Here is an 18326-nt window from a genome sequence, read left to right as displayed (position 1 = left end):
AAGTCCAATAAGGAAAAAAGGCTATAATAATACAATAGCTTTAAAAGAGGACACATATGCCACATGAATCCCCAGGGTGATTGAGAATCATAATAAAGATCTCAGTAAACATCTACAATGTATAAGGTTGGAAATCAGATGATCAAAGGAAAAGAAATTTAGAAGACAACTTGAAAAATTAAGATATAGAAAAGATGGGGGCTGGTGAAGAAGGCAGGAAAGTTTCATGAAGACTAGTAATTGTGGACAACAAGAATGGTATGGGAAGAATCAAAACAAAACATGAGAGAAATAAAAGAAGCCAAAACTTTTGAAATGGCTACTGGAAGTCATTATTTATTTTTTATTCATTTGTTAAAAGTTTTGAGTGTCAAATTCTCTCCCTGCCTATATTTATTCTTCCATCCTTCAGAAAACAAGCAATTGATATAAAGTATAAATGTGAAGTTGTGTAAAATATTTCCATATTCCAAGTTTCGAAAGAAAAGAATAATAACGTATGAAAAGTATGTTTCAATTCATATTCAGATGCCATCAGTTATTTCTCTAGAGGCGGGTAATATGTTTCATCATAAATCCTTTGGATTTCTTTAGGATCATTATATTGCTGTGAATAGAGAAGTTGTTTACAGTTAGTTATCATATAATATTTCTCTTATAATTGCTCTTACTGTTACAATGTTCTCCTAGTTCTTGTCATTGTACTCTGTATCAGTTCATGTAAGTCTTTCAAGGTTTTTCTGAAAGCATCCTGCTCATGATTTCTGATAGCACAAGAGCATTCCCATCACCATCATATACCACCACTTGTTTATCCATCCCCCAATTGAAAAAAGTCAATGAATGAATACTTACATCACTAATCCCCTGTAATCTCTCTAGAATCTCTACCCGACAAGGAAGTTGGGCACAAGTATCTCAGTATAACAGAATAGTATAACATGTTTAAATTAAATGGGGCTCACAGCAGAGTTCATTGTATCCTCAAGTAATGCCCAATTATATGTATGAACTACCTGACCATTACACTTTATTGTAAAAATACTTCCTGAGAGGATTATAGATGAATAGATGGTTGGAGATGGCGCCAAATGTAGAGGTGGTAGCGTATGAGCATTACTTACTATTTAAGTAGAGAAGAAGGTGGTGAGAGAACAGCTTTGCTGCCTCATTGACCTAAGGGCTCTTTCCTTTCTGAGGGCCTCCTTAGGAGGTTAAACCTTGATTATATACCAGATTTGTCCACAGACTCTACTAAATCTCTCCTATATCTCAGGATTATGCTTTTGTTAGAGAGTAGAAAGTATGAACTGAAGTAAAGAGAGGCATTGAGAACAAAAGGGAGGTATTGAGCTAATTGAATTCAAATACAGTCATATTACTCATAACTCATTGTGATTGTAAGTAAAACTTTTTCTTCTTTGGACCTTAGTTTCTAATTATGAAATAATAGAGTTAGTGTTGAAAATCCCTAGGTTGTTTTCTAGTTCTGTAGTTCCTTAGAACTTAGAATCCTTAGAACAGGATTAGGAGCCTGTTAAATTATCATGGGCACATAGGCTAAGAAGAGTCAGAAGGAGTGATCTACGCGACTAGAAAAAAAGATATTTGGTGGTAGATGAGAATAAATTAGCACTTGAATTATTTATTATTTATTCATTTTCAATATGTACAACTCTTTATCAGACCATCTGGAATTGGGAGGGGTTTTCTGAGCAAACCACCAGGCCCGTGCCCTACCACTGCTAGGTTATCTAGCTGGCCTAGGATTTGATGGAAGAGGGAGCATTCATGATTCATTCTTATATTTTTTTAAAAAGGTTCTAGTATATACTCAAATGATGTTGCTTTGGATAGATGCATCTTATGATATGTTCTCTCTATGTTCATGCTTTGTGATGCTTTTAACATAATAAGCTGTTGAAATTTTGCAAAAACCTTTTTTTGGGAACTATTCAGAAAGTTTTGTGATTTTTGAATGTTTTGGTTTTTAATCTAATGGCTGGATTTCCTAATGTTGAACCTTGCATCCCTGGTATAAATTCTCTTTGAACTTAATGAATGATTTCTCAGATATATAACTGTAGTCTATTTCACAACTTGAAATAGTCAAGGGAAAAAAAGGTGACTTATTCATTGTGGTCAAAGGGATCATCAGCCTGACGATTTCCACTTAAGGGTCATACATTTTCATCTGATTGTGGCTGGAGGCAAAGAGTGTACCATCCAAGAACTTACCATTGTGGTGGTATCTTACAGAGTCTGACACCTAGATCATCTGAGAATAATTCATTGGCTTGAAATAAGTATGAATTTGAACTTGGTCTTCCAAATTCCAGAGGTCCATCAAGAGCATGTCAAAATGCAGTCCTGAAATCGGGGGAATGACATCAGGAACACCTTCACTTCTGTAGGCAAGCTGCAGGGGAATTTTCACAAATCTCCTCTCATTGACACACATGTCAACCAGGGTTTCATCCATGCTGGTGATCAACAGACCTTTCCCCACCAATATGTTGAAAATGGAGCCCCAAGCTCCAGCAGGAGTGGCACTCCATGCCCAAGCAGGGCCTACAAACCATGTGTGCTGGGGACTTCATGGGCTACCACTATGTGGGCATCTTCCCTGTTGGCTGCAAGTTTGACTCAGCATTAATTAACAACAATTAATATAGAAAGCATGAAATGGAGTACTTTTGATGAGTGGACAAGTATCCAAAGCAATCTATTAGTCATATATTCAGGATTGAATTGACATGCCTAGTGTTTAAAGATTCTTCATAGTAAGTAATACTATCTTTATATCAGGAGCAAGTGGATAATACAAAAATTTTCTCAATTCTTGGCACTTTATAAGTGGATGTTTCCTCAAATTGTGCATGCCAAACCATTGCTTCATATATTAACTATCTTTATTGATGCCACAAAAAATGGCAAGGTGACTTATTATTGTCCACTGGATACTAAAATGACAATTGAAATCTTATTTTAATCTACTCAACAAAATGAGGTTTTTGCCATAATTGAAACTATAAGACAATTTTCTTCTCCTATCAATACTGTTTCTGATAGTTAATATGCTGTTTATATAGTTAACTTACCATACATATAGTTAACTCCACTGAAACAGCAGTTAAAATATTCCACCATTTCTATTTTTCAGCTTTTTCAAGAATTGCAAGTAGTTATAAGAGAATGTGTCCATCTACTCTTTTGCATACAAGTTGTTAGATGAGCAACCAGATGTCACAGTAATGTGGAAGGATCCAAAAACAGGTAATTGGTCTGGTCCAGTAAAATTGCTAAATGGGATCAAGGCTATGGTTGTGTTGTTCCAAAACATTCAGGAGAACCAGTCTGGGTCCCCAAAAGAAACATCCTCATGTGTCAATACACTAGCCACAAGGATGAAGACCCTGAGTGTCTGTGGAAGTCCTTCAAGAAGGGACAGGTGGAAGAGGAAAGCAAGACCACAGCAGAGGAGAATGGGTACTAGCACACTAATTTGTCTTCTCTTGATAATGTCTATCACATACTCTCCCCAAACCAAGCTGTCTAATCCCTCTATTTCAGCTACCTTGCCAAGTAAACCACTTCTAAATTTAACACGCCTTCATTAACTATTCTAGGACACCTTTTCCATAAATAACATACTTTCTTTTCTTTTCCAACTCTTCCTCTAGTTCCTTCAATTTTCTGGGACTCATTAAGATGTGGCTCCGTGAGACTGCACCACATCCCTGGCCTTGGAATCACTATGGCTACCTCCTTCTCTCTTATCTCCTGACTCAGCGATCTTGCTAGGAAAGTCTAATGACTTCTTGTTCTTGACTTACTTCTGCTCTTATCACTCAGAATCCATTGTTCCTTTGAGATTCACATTATCCAAACTGATCATTCAGCCTAGATTCTTGATGTATCTACTGACCAATAGGCCAAGATATTATATCAAATGACAGGTTTAGCCCATGGTGAGTAAGAAATATAAGTCCAATGCAATCATTCTTCCATCCTGTAAGCGAAGGCTCTCTTCACAAGATCACTAGAAATGGCATCAATCATCTTATTGTTGGAAAGAGTCATGTTTATCAGAATTGATCATCATATAATATTGATGTTGCCATGTACAATGATCTCCTGGTTCTGCTCATTTCACTTAGTATCAGTTCATGAAAGTCTCTTCAGGACTCTCTGAAATCATTCTGCTTATCATTTCTCACAGAACAATAATATTTTATACCATTCATATGCCATGACTTATTCAGCTATTCTCCAACTGATGGGCATCCACTCAGTTTTAAGGTAATAATTATCAAAACACTCTGATACTAAGAAATAGAAAGGTAGATCAATGGAACAGAATAGAGAACACAATTTAAAGCAGCAAATAATTATATAAAGATAACATTTTGCAGAAAGAATTTATTATTTGGCAAAATTTGGGGTGGAAACTGGAAAGCAGTATGGTAGAAGCTATGTATAAAGCAATATATTACACCATTTACCAAAATAAAGTAAAAAATGCATAAGTGATTTAGACATCAAGGATGAAATAAATAAGGAAACAGGAAAAATGTATTTGTTAAATCAATAGGTAAGGGAAGAATTTATGAACAAACAAGAAATCGAAAGGATCACAAGAAGTAAAATGTATGATGCTGATTACATGTAGTTAAAAAAAATTCAGAAACAAAACTAAAACAACCAAAATTAAAAGAAAGACAAAAAACAGGGAGAAGGAATTTTATGGAACATTTTTCTCATAAAGGTGTTGTTTCTCAAATATACAGAGAACAATGCCATTATGGTCAAAGAATGTTTAGGAAAAGGCAGTCTTCAGCAAAAAAGAATTAAAATTATAGTCCCATTTTAAAATGCTCAAAATCACTACTGATTAGAGAAACGCATATTTGCAATGACTCTATAATACCACATCATCCCTACTAGATAGTCTAATATGACATAAAAGGAAATGACAAATGTTGCAGGGGATGTGAAACAATTGGGACACCAATTCATTGTTGGTAGAATTGTGAATAGGTCTAACCATTGTGAAGAACAATTTAGACTATGCCAAAAAAGCAATAAAACTAATCCTATCCTCTATTCTAGCCTTTATTTGTAGGATTTGGGTTTGTTCTGGGTTTTGGTCAAATTACAGCTATATTGAACTGCTTCTGGAAATGGAATCAACCCATTGGAAGCTTGATCAGTCTCAGTACACCACACCCATCCCCTGCTTGGACTGAAAGCCAGTTCTCCACCCATTCTCAGCCTGAAGCAGCTTGGATAGAGATCATCACCCTTGCTCTTAATGTACTTTGATTGATATGGGTAATTTGGGAATGGTTGATGAATGAATGTTAAACCCTGATTGGGTCATCTATTATTATGTGTTTAAGATTTGGGATAGAATTGTATTATTGTGTGTTTAAGATTTGGGATGGAAATTGTTAAAATCATGTAATTATTGCTGTTATATGTGCGGGATTTTTTAGGAAAATTCTAGTGTCATGTGTATAGGAATTTAATTCACTCTCAAGATTTATATGTGGGATGGTTATTTGACAATTTATTTATTTGTTTGTTTGTTTTTGATGATTCCTTTTGCCTAAAGGGAAAAAAAGGAGAGAAAGAGATAGGGAATTAGGGAAACTGGTGGATTTTCTCAAAATACCTGAAAGAGTGGGAACCCTAGTTCCTATTCACTTTGTCTTAGGCACTTCTGCCCCACCCCCATCTCACTAGTTCAGATTGAATTGAAAGTCCTTTAAGCAGTCCTTTTTTCATTTTTAATATGCTTTGGGTTTGAACCCCTTTATTCTGTTGGAATTGCCCTGGAAGACTATCTTCTGAATTGCCTACTTTTTAGGAACAACCAGAAATCAGGCATCTTGGACTGGCAGTTTCTCTCATCTGTTTCTCCAATCCTGTAACCACAGTTCCTTAATTAGTATTTCAGCATTCTCAAAGGACATTACAATTTTGATATCAGTGCTCTAAAGTTCGGGGTTTGCCTGCCTTGATGGTCTAACTGTGTGTACTCTGATACTCTGCTCAGAAGTTCAGATTCTTTCTGTAACTTGGTAGCAGTGTTTCCCAGTCTGTCTGTTGTCCCAGGAGGGGATGGATGGAGTCACTTTCGATCCCATTTTTCCCCCCTAGGGTCTATTGGACAGACACATGCTTTGCCATTCTTTCCCCTGATAGTAGGGCTGGGGCTGGCACTTCCCTTAGCACTGCAGCCCTCCTGACCAGCAGTTCTGGTAGGCTGAGTTAAGTGCACAAATGACCACAGACTTAACTCACAATGAATTGTCAATCTCTAGCTGAGATGGTGCCCTGCAGAGGACCTGACATGCTTGCAACAGGAGCCTTTGTACTGCTGTTAACTCTGGGGTTATCAGAGAGAGACTTGTCCTTGCCATAAGTCCTTGCATTTTTCTAGGATTGGTCAATTATGATGCTAAGACCTTCCAGGTATCTAGATGAAGGTAATTCAATGATTTGGATATTCAGAAGAGAGAAAGTGTGGAATGCTGTGCCACAGTTATCTGTCCTAATTGTCCTGCCTCCATTTCCCTTAGTTGTTCTGCCTCAATCCTCCTGATTGTAACACCATCTTTCCCTCCTAATCATTAGAACTGATATAAATTAGGGCTGGCTATGCTAAGATTATAAATTATAAATGTTTAATCCAGATAAGGAGAAAGACCTTCTCTCTTAAATATCATGACCCCAGACCTTCCCTACTTATCAAAATATCTGGTGCCTCCCCCCATTCTGTCATTTTTCTTCTTGATCCCAATTTATCAGAATGCCCAGTGTCTTCCCTCACCCTGTCAGAAGTGAATTGATAATCCGTTCCCACTCTGAGTGCTCTGACTCCACCCCTGCCTCAGTCTACTCTGGTAGATTGGAACCACATGTATATATATTTCATGGGAACCTCACATTCCCTGCTGGATTCTTGGAGACCACAGTCTCATTCAGCCCTGGGATCAAAACACGGATCCATTTGGTCCCAGCACAATCTCTCCCTTTCAAATAAAATATTAAAAACTCTCTAATGTCTATCTTGCCTCAGTTTCTCCAGCATTACAGACCCTTAAAAACCAAAAGCATTATCTGTCTGTTGATTTAGTGTCCTAGCTATTTATCTTGCTATACATAAATATATTCATAAAGATTTAGTTAGAAATATAGAAATATACCATTCTAAATTAATTACCTACTCTGGAAATAAATTTGTATTGGGAATAAAAATGTCAACCAGTTCAAAGCTACTGATTGAGTTAACACTTCCACCAATGAATATAGATGCCAACGAAGTAAATGATAGAATGTAATGTTTCATATATGCCCGAATATTTATGGCAGCACTTATTATTACAAAGGAAAAAAAAGGACAGGGGGAATTGGACTTGTTGGTTGTAGAATAGTCCAAAACATCATGAATAACTGTGATGGGATAATATTGGATTATAAGTAATTATAGACAGAAGAAATTTAAGGATTTAGGGAAATTCAGACAAGAAATACATGAAGTGATATAGAGGAAAATGAGCAGAATTAAGATAACAATTTGTAAAATGTCAGCCCCAGGGTATCCTGAAATCTCTCTTCTTGGCAGATAACTTGTCATGTCTTCTAATTTTGCTGTTTTTCTGCTTATCTTCCCTAAAAGAAAACCTCTATTTAGAGGAGTCTTGCCAACAAATTCTTACACTCTCCTTTCCTCCAAATCAATACCACTTATTTCAGAGGTGTACACAGGAGACAAACAGATCCTTCTTAATTAGTTGTCCCCAAGGGACCATGGGCATTTAGCACATTCATTCCTAAAATGCTTGTCCTGTGGCCATTTCCAGCAATGAGATGAACCAAATCAGAGAAGTAATGAATTGAACCAGCTACACCCAGTGAAAGAACTCATAGTCTCATGACTATGAACCACTACATAAAATTCCCAATCCCTCTATTTTTGTCCGCCTGCATTTTTTATTTCCTTTATAGGCTAATAGTGCACTATTTCAGAGTCCAATTCTTTTTGTACAGCAAAATAACTGTTTGGACATGTATACTTATATTGTATTTAATTTATACTTTAACATACTTAACATGTATTGGTCAACCTGCCATCTGAGGTGGAGGTGGGGGGAAGGAGGGGAAAAATTGGAACAAAAGGTTTGGCAGTTGTCAATGCTGTAAAATTACCCATGCATATAACTTGTAAATAAAAAGCTATAATAATTTTTAAAAAGATAAAAAAAAAACTTGTCCTTCATTTACCTTCACTTTTAAACTAGCAAGTCCCATATAGTTAAACCCTTGAATTGATGAAGAAAAAAGTGAACTAATGAATACTTACGTCACTATTCAGCTGAAATATATCTAGCACCTTTACCTAACAAGTGAGTTGGGCACAGGTGTGTTAATGTAACAAGAGTAGGACATCTTTCAATTGATTGGGTCCCAAAGCAAGCTGAGTTCAGTGTTTCCTTAAGTAATGTTCAGTTACTTGATCAATATATTTTATTGTGAAAATATTTCCTGAGAGGACTACAGGTGAGTGAGTGGTTGGAAGTGGCTACAAATGCAGAGGTTATAGGGTAAGTATATTGTACTCAAGAGTAGCAATGCTTAGGGGGAAGGGTGTCAGTAGGAGAACAGCCTTGCTCCTTCGTTAGCTCTTGGGCCCTTTGTCTTTTGAGGGCTTCCTCAGGAGATTATACCATGATTCCACACCCAGTTTCTCCACAGAGACTACTGAACCTCTATTGTGTGTGAGGCTCATGCTTTTGTTAGAGGGTAGAAGAAGAAACTGAAGAAAGGCATTATGAAGAAGAAGTTATCAAGCTAATTGAATTCATTTATGATCATATTACTAACTCAATGTAACTTTGGGTAAAATTTTCCTCTGAGGAGAGTCAAAAGGAGTAATCCACGTGAGAAGACATTTGGGGACAGAGAAGAATAAATTAGTATCTTAATTATTTATTGCTATTTAGCCTTTTTTGATTTTGTGCAACAATTCATGACTCCTTTTTGGGTTGGGAAGGGTTTTCTTAGCAATTTCCCAGCAATTTCATCTTTGTATTTGTAAAACAAACAAACAAAAAATTCTAGTATATGCCCATTTCATATGATATTGCTTTTGGTTCAAGATAGATGCTTCTTGTGATACTAAAAAAGGTCCCTCTATGCACAAATTGTGTTATGGTTTCCGGAAAATAGCATGTTGTAATTTGGAAAAGTTTTTTTTCTGGAAGTATTCAGAAAATTGTGATTTTCTGAGTGCTTTGGTTTTTAATCTGGTTGATGGATTTCCTAATGTTGAACTATTCTTGTATCCTAGATATAAATCACCTTACACTTATTGAATGGTTTTTTGGCTATATAGCTGTACTCTGACAACTTGACCTAGTTCCTCAAGGGAAAAAACGGTTACTGATTCACTGTGGTTGAAGAACCTGGTAGTATCAAAACAGGTTGGACATGGGGAGTGAGAAAAACAAAGAATCTATGATGGTTCCTAGGTTCTTACACTGTGGGACTGGGAAAATGGTGATGACCTCTACATTAACAAGGAAGGCAGGAGGGGAGAGGGTTTAAGGAAAAAGAAAATGAGATTTATTTTGGACTTAGTGAATTTAAGCTGTCTATTCCAAACTATATTCAGTTTAAGATACCTGAAGGCAGTTGAACATGTGATATTGGAGATTAGCAAAGAGATTGAAGGTAGATAGATTTGAGAATTGTCAGCTTGAAAATGGCAATTAAATCTATAATAATTGATGAAATCATCATAAAGAGAAACTAAATGAATATAGAAAAAGAAGGCAAATGAACCTAAGACACAGCCCTGAGGGAAACCTATGAAAAAGTAACCAGGAAAGGAAAAATCAGATCCATCCAAGAGAGTTGTTTCCTGAAAACTTAAAGAAAAAAGGAGTATCAAGAGAGAAGAATGCTCAGCAGTGTCAAAGACTTCAGAGAGGTCAAGGAGAATGAGGGCTGAGAAAAGGTCATTGGGTGTTGCAACTTAGGTATCACTAGTAATTTTGGGAATAGCAGTTTCATTGGAAGAATAAGATCAGAAGTCAGATTTTAAGGAATTAAGAACAGAATGACAGGAAAAAAATAGAGGCTCCTACTATATAAGATGTTTTTAAGGAGCTTAATTGCAAAGATCAGAATAGGCATAGGACAATAGTTACCAGAGATGAAAAATTTAGTGAGGATTTTTCAGAATAATACAGAAGGAGGAAATTTGGAAGTAGTAGAAAATAAGTCAATAGTTAAGGAAATATTGAAAAGAAGTGAAGGAGTACAGCTTACAAAAGGGAGATGGGAATGAATGAGATTGATGAAGGAGATGGGAAGCAATGGGATTACTTAGACAAGTGAAGGGGTTAACCTTGGTGAGTTCAAGACCACTTCATTACATTAAACAGGAAATGAAAGAAGAGAAAGTAACCTAATACATCTGAGTCATAGATGAGGAAGAGTTGAGAAAAGAGAGTTCATAATGAATGTCCACAATTTCTTCTGATGAAATATGAAGCAAGGTTCTCAGTTTAAAGAGTTGGTGAAGGGAGAGTCATAGGAGGTTTGAAGAGGAATGAAAGTTTTGAAAGAGTAGCTATAAAGAATGGGATAACGAGTTAATAACAAAGTCATAGCATAATTGCCTGGGAGCAATGAGGATCCAGTTCAGGTTATTTAACAAAATTTGTAGTGAACTCTGAAGAGCAGCAATTTTTTTCACCTTCATTCATTCAGTAACAAATGTGGTGGCAAGAAGATGATATATATTAGAAGCTTGGTGATGAAATTTTAGAAAGATAGACTAAGGAATATTTTCTCTGAGCAAGATAATATTTTCCTAATAGAGTTTTAATAAAATCCAATCAGATTTAAATGGAGCTACTTGACTATGCATTGAATCCAAGTCACTCTGACTCTCACTGATTGGAAAATAATAAGTCTCAAGAAAAACCTCATTGGTTATTGGTTGGATTTTGACAATTCAGAGTGAGTGTAAATAGCAGTTGGTTCTGTTCTGGTCAGAAACCTGAAGATCTTCCCTTCCCAGACTGATTTTTTTGAGCATCTAAAAGAGGCTATTTATTGCCTCATTTCTTATTTAGTCTGAATCACTGAATGGGTGTTGCCTTAGACAAAAAGATCTGGAAAAGACCTTAGCTTACAAAGACCAAGGTTTCCTCCTACATTCAAGGTACACATCAATCATTCTGAGGTATATCTTATAACTCAACCCTGATGCCTCCACAAGAGAAAGTAATACTGATGACTTGGCACAGCCCACCCTCCCTTAAATTCAATTCACTTTTGAGTTAAAATGTTACCTTCTTCATGTCATGATCCTCTTCAAGAACTAAGGAAAAAGCAACAATTTCTCTCTGGTAACAGAGTTTCCATTTTCAGTATGTTGGGGATAATGCTAGATTCTATCTTCCCTTCCTTTTTCATATCCAACCAATCATACTTATAGATTATTTTTTTCAGTTTTGACATTTACTTCACTCTTCCCTTTGTCCCCTTTTGGATCATGCGCTTATTAGACTATGCCTTAGACTATGACCATAGCTACGTTTAAGGGGCTTTTCTTCTGACCACATATTTGATAAAGAACTACTACCTGTCCTTCAAAGACCAGATAAAACTCAAACTATTCTAGGACATGTTGAGTACTTCCTTTTCATTCCTTTAACTCTCTACTTGGTAACAACTTCCCTCCATAGAGCTCAAAAATCAATTTTGTTTTTACACTTAAATGTATTTCCATCCTATAACAATTATTCTCCATTTGTCAGACCAGGAGTTTTTTGAAGGAAGGAGTTATATTTTTGGTAGACTCTATAGTTTTATGCAGCATAGAATCCAGTAGTCATTCAAGTGAAAAGATTAAAGCTGTTGGATACTGAGAAATGTCAGCACTATAACATGCCTACTACAGGCTCTACCAGTAGAGTGGTCCTACGAGAAGAAAAGTAATGGCTGACTTGCAGAAAATAGGCTAGAAGACAGAGAGAGAGAAAAGACCAGAAGCATAGTTCATAGGAGGAAATAACTAGACTATGTCAATTCCAGATAAACATCAATAGGAACAATGAAGGGGGGAAGACAGAGCGCAGCATGAGCTCAGAGCTTTCTTATATTTGTAACCCTTTCCTAAAATAATTTCTCAACTAAATACTGATGACTATGTTAGAAAACCAGATGGGATGAATGTATAAGAGGCTATAGCTGTTAAACTTCTAGGATTCATTCTGAGCTTTATGACCTTTCTCCTTGGCAGGTATTGGCAATTCTGTGTTTGAGTCCCAGATTCTCTGACACCATCTATGTACTCCCTAACTTTCCTAAGTGCTCAGCAACTGGCCAAGGATGAAGAAGCCACATGTACAATGTTGGAATCTATGCCACAGATCACGTATAATATCCTCTTCAAGGTGGCTTTCAGAGAAAATAAGATAAAGCTGCTGTGTCAGCTGGTGAAAATGTGGCCTTACTCCCAACTTAAATTCCAGGCACTACTGCAGATATGTTGGAGCTGTTCCCTGACTTCTCCTAAAAAGTTTCCAGAATGTCAGGAAACTTTAAAAAAATAATGAGTCAAGCAAAAATAAAATTGATGCCATCATCTTTGGAGTGATCAGTTCCATAAGGAAAGCAATCATGGATGATTCACAGCAACTCCCAAACAGGTTTGTTCTTAGGGAACCTGGCAAGGTTTTACCATATTCTGGGAAACAGATTCTGCTGGATTCATTTCAGCTGATATTTGCTAAGCATCTACTGTAGACAAGGATACTAGTGTGGGCATTCAAAGGGATAATGGATATAGCACAAATTCAGATTACTTCATACAAAGCATTCTCAATATTGGGAGAAAACTAACGGCTACAACAAATAGGAAAAGACCACCAGCAAGAAATGATTAGAACTTTGATCACCTATATTCTCTAAGGTAAAATTAACTGACCTGCAAGAACATTAAATCACAAGAGAAATATTATTGTGCTTCTCTCAAAGTTGGAAACATTTAACACAAAGACAAGCAAAAAGAAAAATATAGAATGGAACAAGTTGCTGGAAAAATAAGAGCAAAAAACTTTATTACATCATCTGAGTAGTAGGAAATGGATTGTTTTTTAAATGCAGAAAGCTAGGAATGTTGTTTAAAAAGTGAAGAGGGAGCATATTTTCAGCAGGGAGACCACCTCTAAAAAGGTTCGGTTCAGTAGGGAGAAGACAACTGCTAATAAGCCAGGTTGACTGAGACAACATATAGCACATGTCCATGAAATAAATATCCAAAAGATCCAGAAAGAGACGCGAGAGTTAGACTCAAGAGGAATCAAATCTCAGGCTGAGAACTTTGTATCTTACCCTGGACAAATGGAGAACCCCTAAAAATTGAGTAGAGAAGGAATATCAGACTTTGTTTTTAGACATGTATGGGGAGAATCTGAAAGCAGAGAGATAAATGCAGAAGCTATTCAAACAATCTTATTAGCTTTAAGTAGACTAGGGACTGTGACAGGAGATGGGGAGACAAAAAACAGAGAGTCAGAGAAAGGGAAATATGTTCAAAGAAGAAAAACTATGAAACTGCCTATGTAGCATAATAGCAAAGAGAAAAGGTGAAGATGACACTGAGATTGCAGCCCTGGAAGCCCATAAATCAACCATTTAGAGATGACTATCTACCAGTTGATAATAACCTTTTAAAACTGATATGTAAGTGATACAGATTTGGCCCAAAGCCAGGAAGACCTATGTTCAAGATCCACCCTTGTCACTATTGACTGGGCAAGTAACTGAAGCTCTCATTGTTGCAGTAGTAAGGGGAGTTTTTCATAAATATATACACATACATATACATATATACAGACACACACGCACATAAATTCCCTATATGAGCTACTTCACAAGTCTAGTTGCATTCCCTATCAGTATACTAGGTACTGGGGATAAAAATACCAAAGAGAAATAATCTCTGCCATCAGAAAGCTTGCATATTGTAAGAGAAACATTAAGCATATTGAGATATATTCAAGGTAATTTTCCTTCTTCAAGGTGGGGATGAACTAACATGGGAAGGGAAAATAGATGATATCAATAAAGATCTCATGCAATAATGTATTTTTTCTAGGTTGAGCAGCAGACAAATAAAAGTATTACAAGAAATAAAAATCCTTCCCGTGCAAAAGAAAAGGCTCAGTTTAATTGATATTTATATTTAGAGAGCACTCATTTTCTTGTATTTTCTGATGACTGTTTGTTACCTTTATGATGTTGCATTCATTACATAAGTTTGTTAACTCAAGTTGTAAAACAGGAAAGGAAGCATGTTACTTGTGGAAAAGGTATCCTAGAAGGTGTAATGAGGAAATGTTCCATACCATAAGTGGTATATTTGGCAAGGTGATTGAAATAGAGGGAATATATAGCTTGGTTTGAGGATAGGATTGTGTTCTTTGGAGTTCAATATCACTGGGAGTAGTAGGGTAAGACACAGCAGGAATGTGTCAGTCTTTGGAGAATGAGTCCAGAGAGAAAATATTAGAAGATGGGAAGAAATTCAATGAAGAAGACAGATAGTGAGAAATTTCAAGGTCTGACCCAATCATAAATTGTTGACTTCATAGAAAGCAGTGAGACTGCTCTCAGAGACACTTGGAACTCTACTTAAACTATAGTTGGAGGAATTGTGTTCTCAAACTGAAAAAGAAAAGAAAAGGATAAATAGTGTAGTGGACCTGGGGATAGCCTGAGGAAATAAAGACTGCATCCTTAATGTCTGGAAATCTGATACAGAAGCAAAATTAGGAATGTGTGTGTGTGTTGGAGTAGCTTTGATGCAAATAAAGATTGGATCTATGATATTGACATGGAGAATGCGGATGAGTTCTCCTACCATCAATGTTTGTTAGCAACTTGTCTGCTACCTATGACAAGGCAACTTCTCTTCTTTGTATCTTAGGAAGTTACCTAAAACACTAAGAGGTTAAGTGACTCTCTAAGAATAATTCAGAGGTAGGATTTCCACCCTTGTTTTCCTATCCTTCATACTGGTTCTTTCCACTGTATAACAAATCCCCACAAGGAGGATCAAATAGAGTCATGCAGAGCTGAAATTATTTTTCAGTTCTTGCCAGTCTCTGGGGCATTCATCTCTATTATGTAGGTAGGTAAGGCTATGCTTAAGAAAGGTCCATTCTATTCAAAAGTTATTGGAGCCAATGACTTAAGGGATAAGATAATAAAGTCTGTTTTCAGGCACTCCATGAGTTATTACTTTTATGATTGCTCTCCTGTTGATTCTTCTGCTCAGTAACATCTTAATAGAAAGAAATACAAGGATCAGGTGTCCCTTCAGTCATGATGATAAACTCAACTTCTGAGGCTTTCTGGCCCAGGTTATGACTTTTTTTCTTTTTTTCCTCTTGATTTAGAAGATTACAACAGCTTGATATGACAGGATTAGTGAATCAAAATATTTGGTGGAATTTAACAATCATGAGATTGTGGGCCAGCTCAATAAGCCGTGCCCAACTCTACGTGTCTTCACAACATGATCCACAAAGCCAGACAAGAGACCAGGAGGCAAAAGCATCTCCAGTTACAACTTTCCCCAAAGAAATGTGTATGGAACTCCTGGTAGATTTACAAGTCAGTTCTTCTTCTAAGAAATTTCTAAAGGAAGCTTTCAGTGCAAATGCCAACAGCCCTCTCCATCTGAAGTGCCAAGATTTGTACACTACTGACATCATTGATCATGATTTTGGGCAATTACTGTCTCTTTTGGACCCTCTGACAATTCGCAGAGTCGACCTAAATTATGGTAAAATAATTTTGAATGATGTCGGGTGGTTTTTGTCACAGATCACAACTTTCCAAAATTTGCAGAGCTTGAAGCTACCTTCTTTTAGTGAACAAGAAATACAGAAGATGAATTCTACACCAAAAACTTTAGTTGACATTCTTGCTGCAGAACTAAGCAAACTGAAACACCTCAGAGAGATTTCTGTACATAGCCTTTGTCTTTCAGACAAGGTGGAGGATCTACTTAGGTAAGTGAGACTGGCAGATAACCTCTACCGCTCCATGGAGAGAATACTGCAGTGTTTCTCTTTCTATATCCCCTCCAACTATCATCATTTATCATTTATTCATCACATTCATCTGATTTGCCAATGATCTGCTTTTATTCCACTTCTTTCTTTTCCTTCTAACATTTGATTTTTATTGTTTTTTGTGCCCATCTATCCTCCATATTTGTAGTTGTTTATGATTAGTTTGTATTAAAAGTTCTATTATATAGTTTAATGTTTTTCCCCACTAAACTCTGTGTTCAGAGTTCATGTTCAACTATTTGACTAATTCAGATAAAAGTAAGGTTCAAATTATGTTAGATTCCCCATCACATACTCCATGTTTACAAACTTTTAATTTTGAACCTAAAATATGTGCTCTCAGAGGCATATCAGGCTAGTCAACTTGCCCTGATACTTTAAAAGGCCTTGGAGTGTCCTTGTCTAGCCTCTTCTAGATTCAGCTAATCATTAAATTCCCTCTCTGCTTGGTACCTTACATACATCAGTGTGGGTTTTATGAATCCATGGAGCCTCTGATCAGCTTTGCTAGATTCTTAGCTAGATTCAGCTCAGTTAAGTTTCTATGGAAGACCCTTCTATTATTAGTTGCCTGCAGTCACTATCTTAATATTTTGGTAAGTCTTATTTGTGTTGTCATCGTAGTCTTGGCAAATTATGATGCATAGATCAGAGACCTGGGGAGTTAGTTCTTTCCAAAAATGAGGTTAAATAGATTTTAGCAATCTATATAAGAACCCTCCATTTGTGTCCATGTGAGAGGCCAATTCTAGATTGTCTGAGAATTTACTTCTGATTCTGGTAGTTCTATAGTGACATGTTCCCTGTCCACAAACTCATCTCTTTCAAATCTTTCTATGCTTTCAAGACTGAATTCTTTCATTTATTTCCAATAACCTTCCAAAAGTCCTCTCCTGTATTCATTTTGCTACAACTAGGATTTCTTTGATTACCATAAAAGATTCAGTTTGGTGGTCACTGAATGGACTATTTCTGCTAACTTTTTAAAAACCCTCCAGTATTAGCTAATTTCTTCATTGTTTTGTGTTTTGTTTCTATTCTGTTCCCTTAACTTGGTTAATACCTAAATCTCCCATATAGAGGGTAAAAATATCCAATTTAGGTGGAAGTTTAAAAGATGAAGATGTTCCATTAGCAGGTATTGAGGAAGGAGTGGAGATAGAAGTGGTTCTCTAGGTTTTGTTATATAGATTACATATCTTTATTTTTCTTTTATTTTTAGAGATCTGCCATGCTCCCTGGAAAGCCTTCAACTTTCTTTCTGCTCTCTGACAACGAAAGACCTAATCTACCTGGCCCGTAATCAACATAGCACCCATCTCATAAAGCTGGATCTTGCAGGCAACAAGCTAACAGACCAACTAGACGCCTTTCTGGAACTTCTAAAGTCAGCCTCAAATTCATTGAAGTGGCTGAATGTAACAAAATGTGGAATCAAAGACAGTGACTTTCATAAAACCTTGTCCTAATTATATTCCTGTATCAGGCTCTCCCATCTTGGTCTGCATGCCAACCCACTATCTAGCACCATTTTGCTTGATTTCCTGAAGTCGTGCCAGCACAAACTGCCCAACATGAAGATAATATCAGTTCCAATCTTTCTGGATTGTTACAGGGACCATTCCCAACATGATCGCTTTCCTAGATTATTGGAGTCTCACCTTGATACTAATAAACTTGGCTCTGTCTTGAGGGAAATGAAGCAGATGCAAATCACAAGAGGAGAGTCTGCCATTGAGGTTATTACTAGTTTTGTCTTTGAAGTGGGTGATTATTTTGACCTACAGTAATGGTTGACTACCATAAATGAAGAGAATCTCATACTTCCAAGAGAAAGTCAGTTTCTTATTATTATGAAAATCTTTTAAACAATTTTAACCATGAAAGATATTAAAATATACACAGGAATGAATTTCATCTAAAACTGGTGGCCTTTTATAAAAGAAAACAACAGGAATTGACAAGCAACAAAGAAACAAATGTTTAATTACTAATTTTATCTCAAGTTGGATACAATTTATACTTACTCATCATTTTCCTGATTGTGTAAAAATCCTTGATATTTTTAAATGTTTTTATGTATAATTTTAAATGTGTGTTTTAAGGTATTGTTTAATTACATAAATAAAACATAACTCATTGTCATTCTTTGTTAAA

At 36.3% G+C, this 18326-nt stretch overlaps 1 protein-coding gene across 2 annotated transcripts; it reads left to right on the top strand.

The window, feature by feature from the left end:
- Positions 1 to 8430: 8430 nt before the first annotated feature.
- On the top strand, positions 8431 to 18326 carry LOC116420718 (leucine-rich repeat-containing protein 14-like). 2 transcript variants are annotated; one of them, XM_031947334.1, is made up of 4 exons: positions 8431 to 8568; positions 12326 to 12734; positions 15489 to 16106; positions 17392 to 18326. In XM_031947334.1, the coding sequence occupies exons 2-4, from the start codon at positions 12706 to 12708 to the stop codon at positions 17636 to 17638; spliced, it is 894 nt and encodes a 297-aa protein (XP_031803194.1). In that variant the 5' UTR covers positions 8431 to 8568; positions 12326 to 12705; the 3' UTR covers positions 17639 to 18326. The 2 variants fall into 2 exon arrangements, with proteins under 2 accessions (XP_031803194.1, XP_031803193.1); XM_031947333.1 differs by having other exon boundaries at positions 8431 to 8612.

Source organism: Sarcophilus harrisii, chromosome 1 (assembly GCF_902635505.1).
Source record: "Sarcophilus harrisii chromosome 1, mSarHar1.11, whole genome shotgun sequence".
Taxonomy (NCBI): Eukaryota; Metazoa; Chordata; class Mammalia; order Dasyuromorphia; family Dasyuridae; genus Sarcophilus; species Sarcophilus harrisii.
Note: the sequence above shows the minus strand (reverse complement) of the source record. Positions and strands in the feature narration are given on the sequence as shown.

Bases quoted from the DNA above. Each gene is read 5' to 3' on its own strand.
- LOC116420718 (XM_031947334.1), top strand. From the start codon at position 12,706: ATGGATGATTCACAGCAACTCCCAAACAG. The intron at 12,735-15,488 runs GTTTGTTCTTAG...CTCTTGATTTAG, and splicing joins TCACAGCAACTCCCAAACAG to AAGATTACAACAGCTTGATA. The intron at 16,107-17,391 runs GTAAGTGAGACT...TTTTATTTTTAG, and splicing joins AAGGTGGAGGATCTACTTAG to AGATCTGCCATGCTCCCTGG.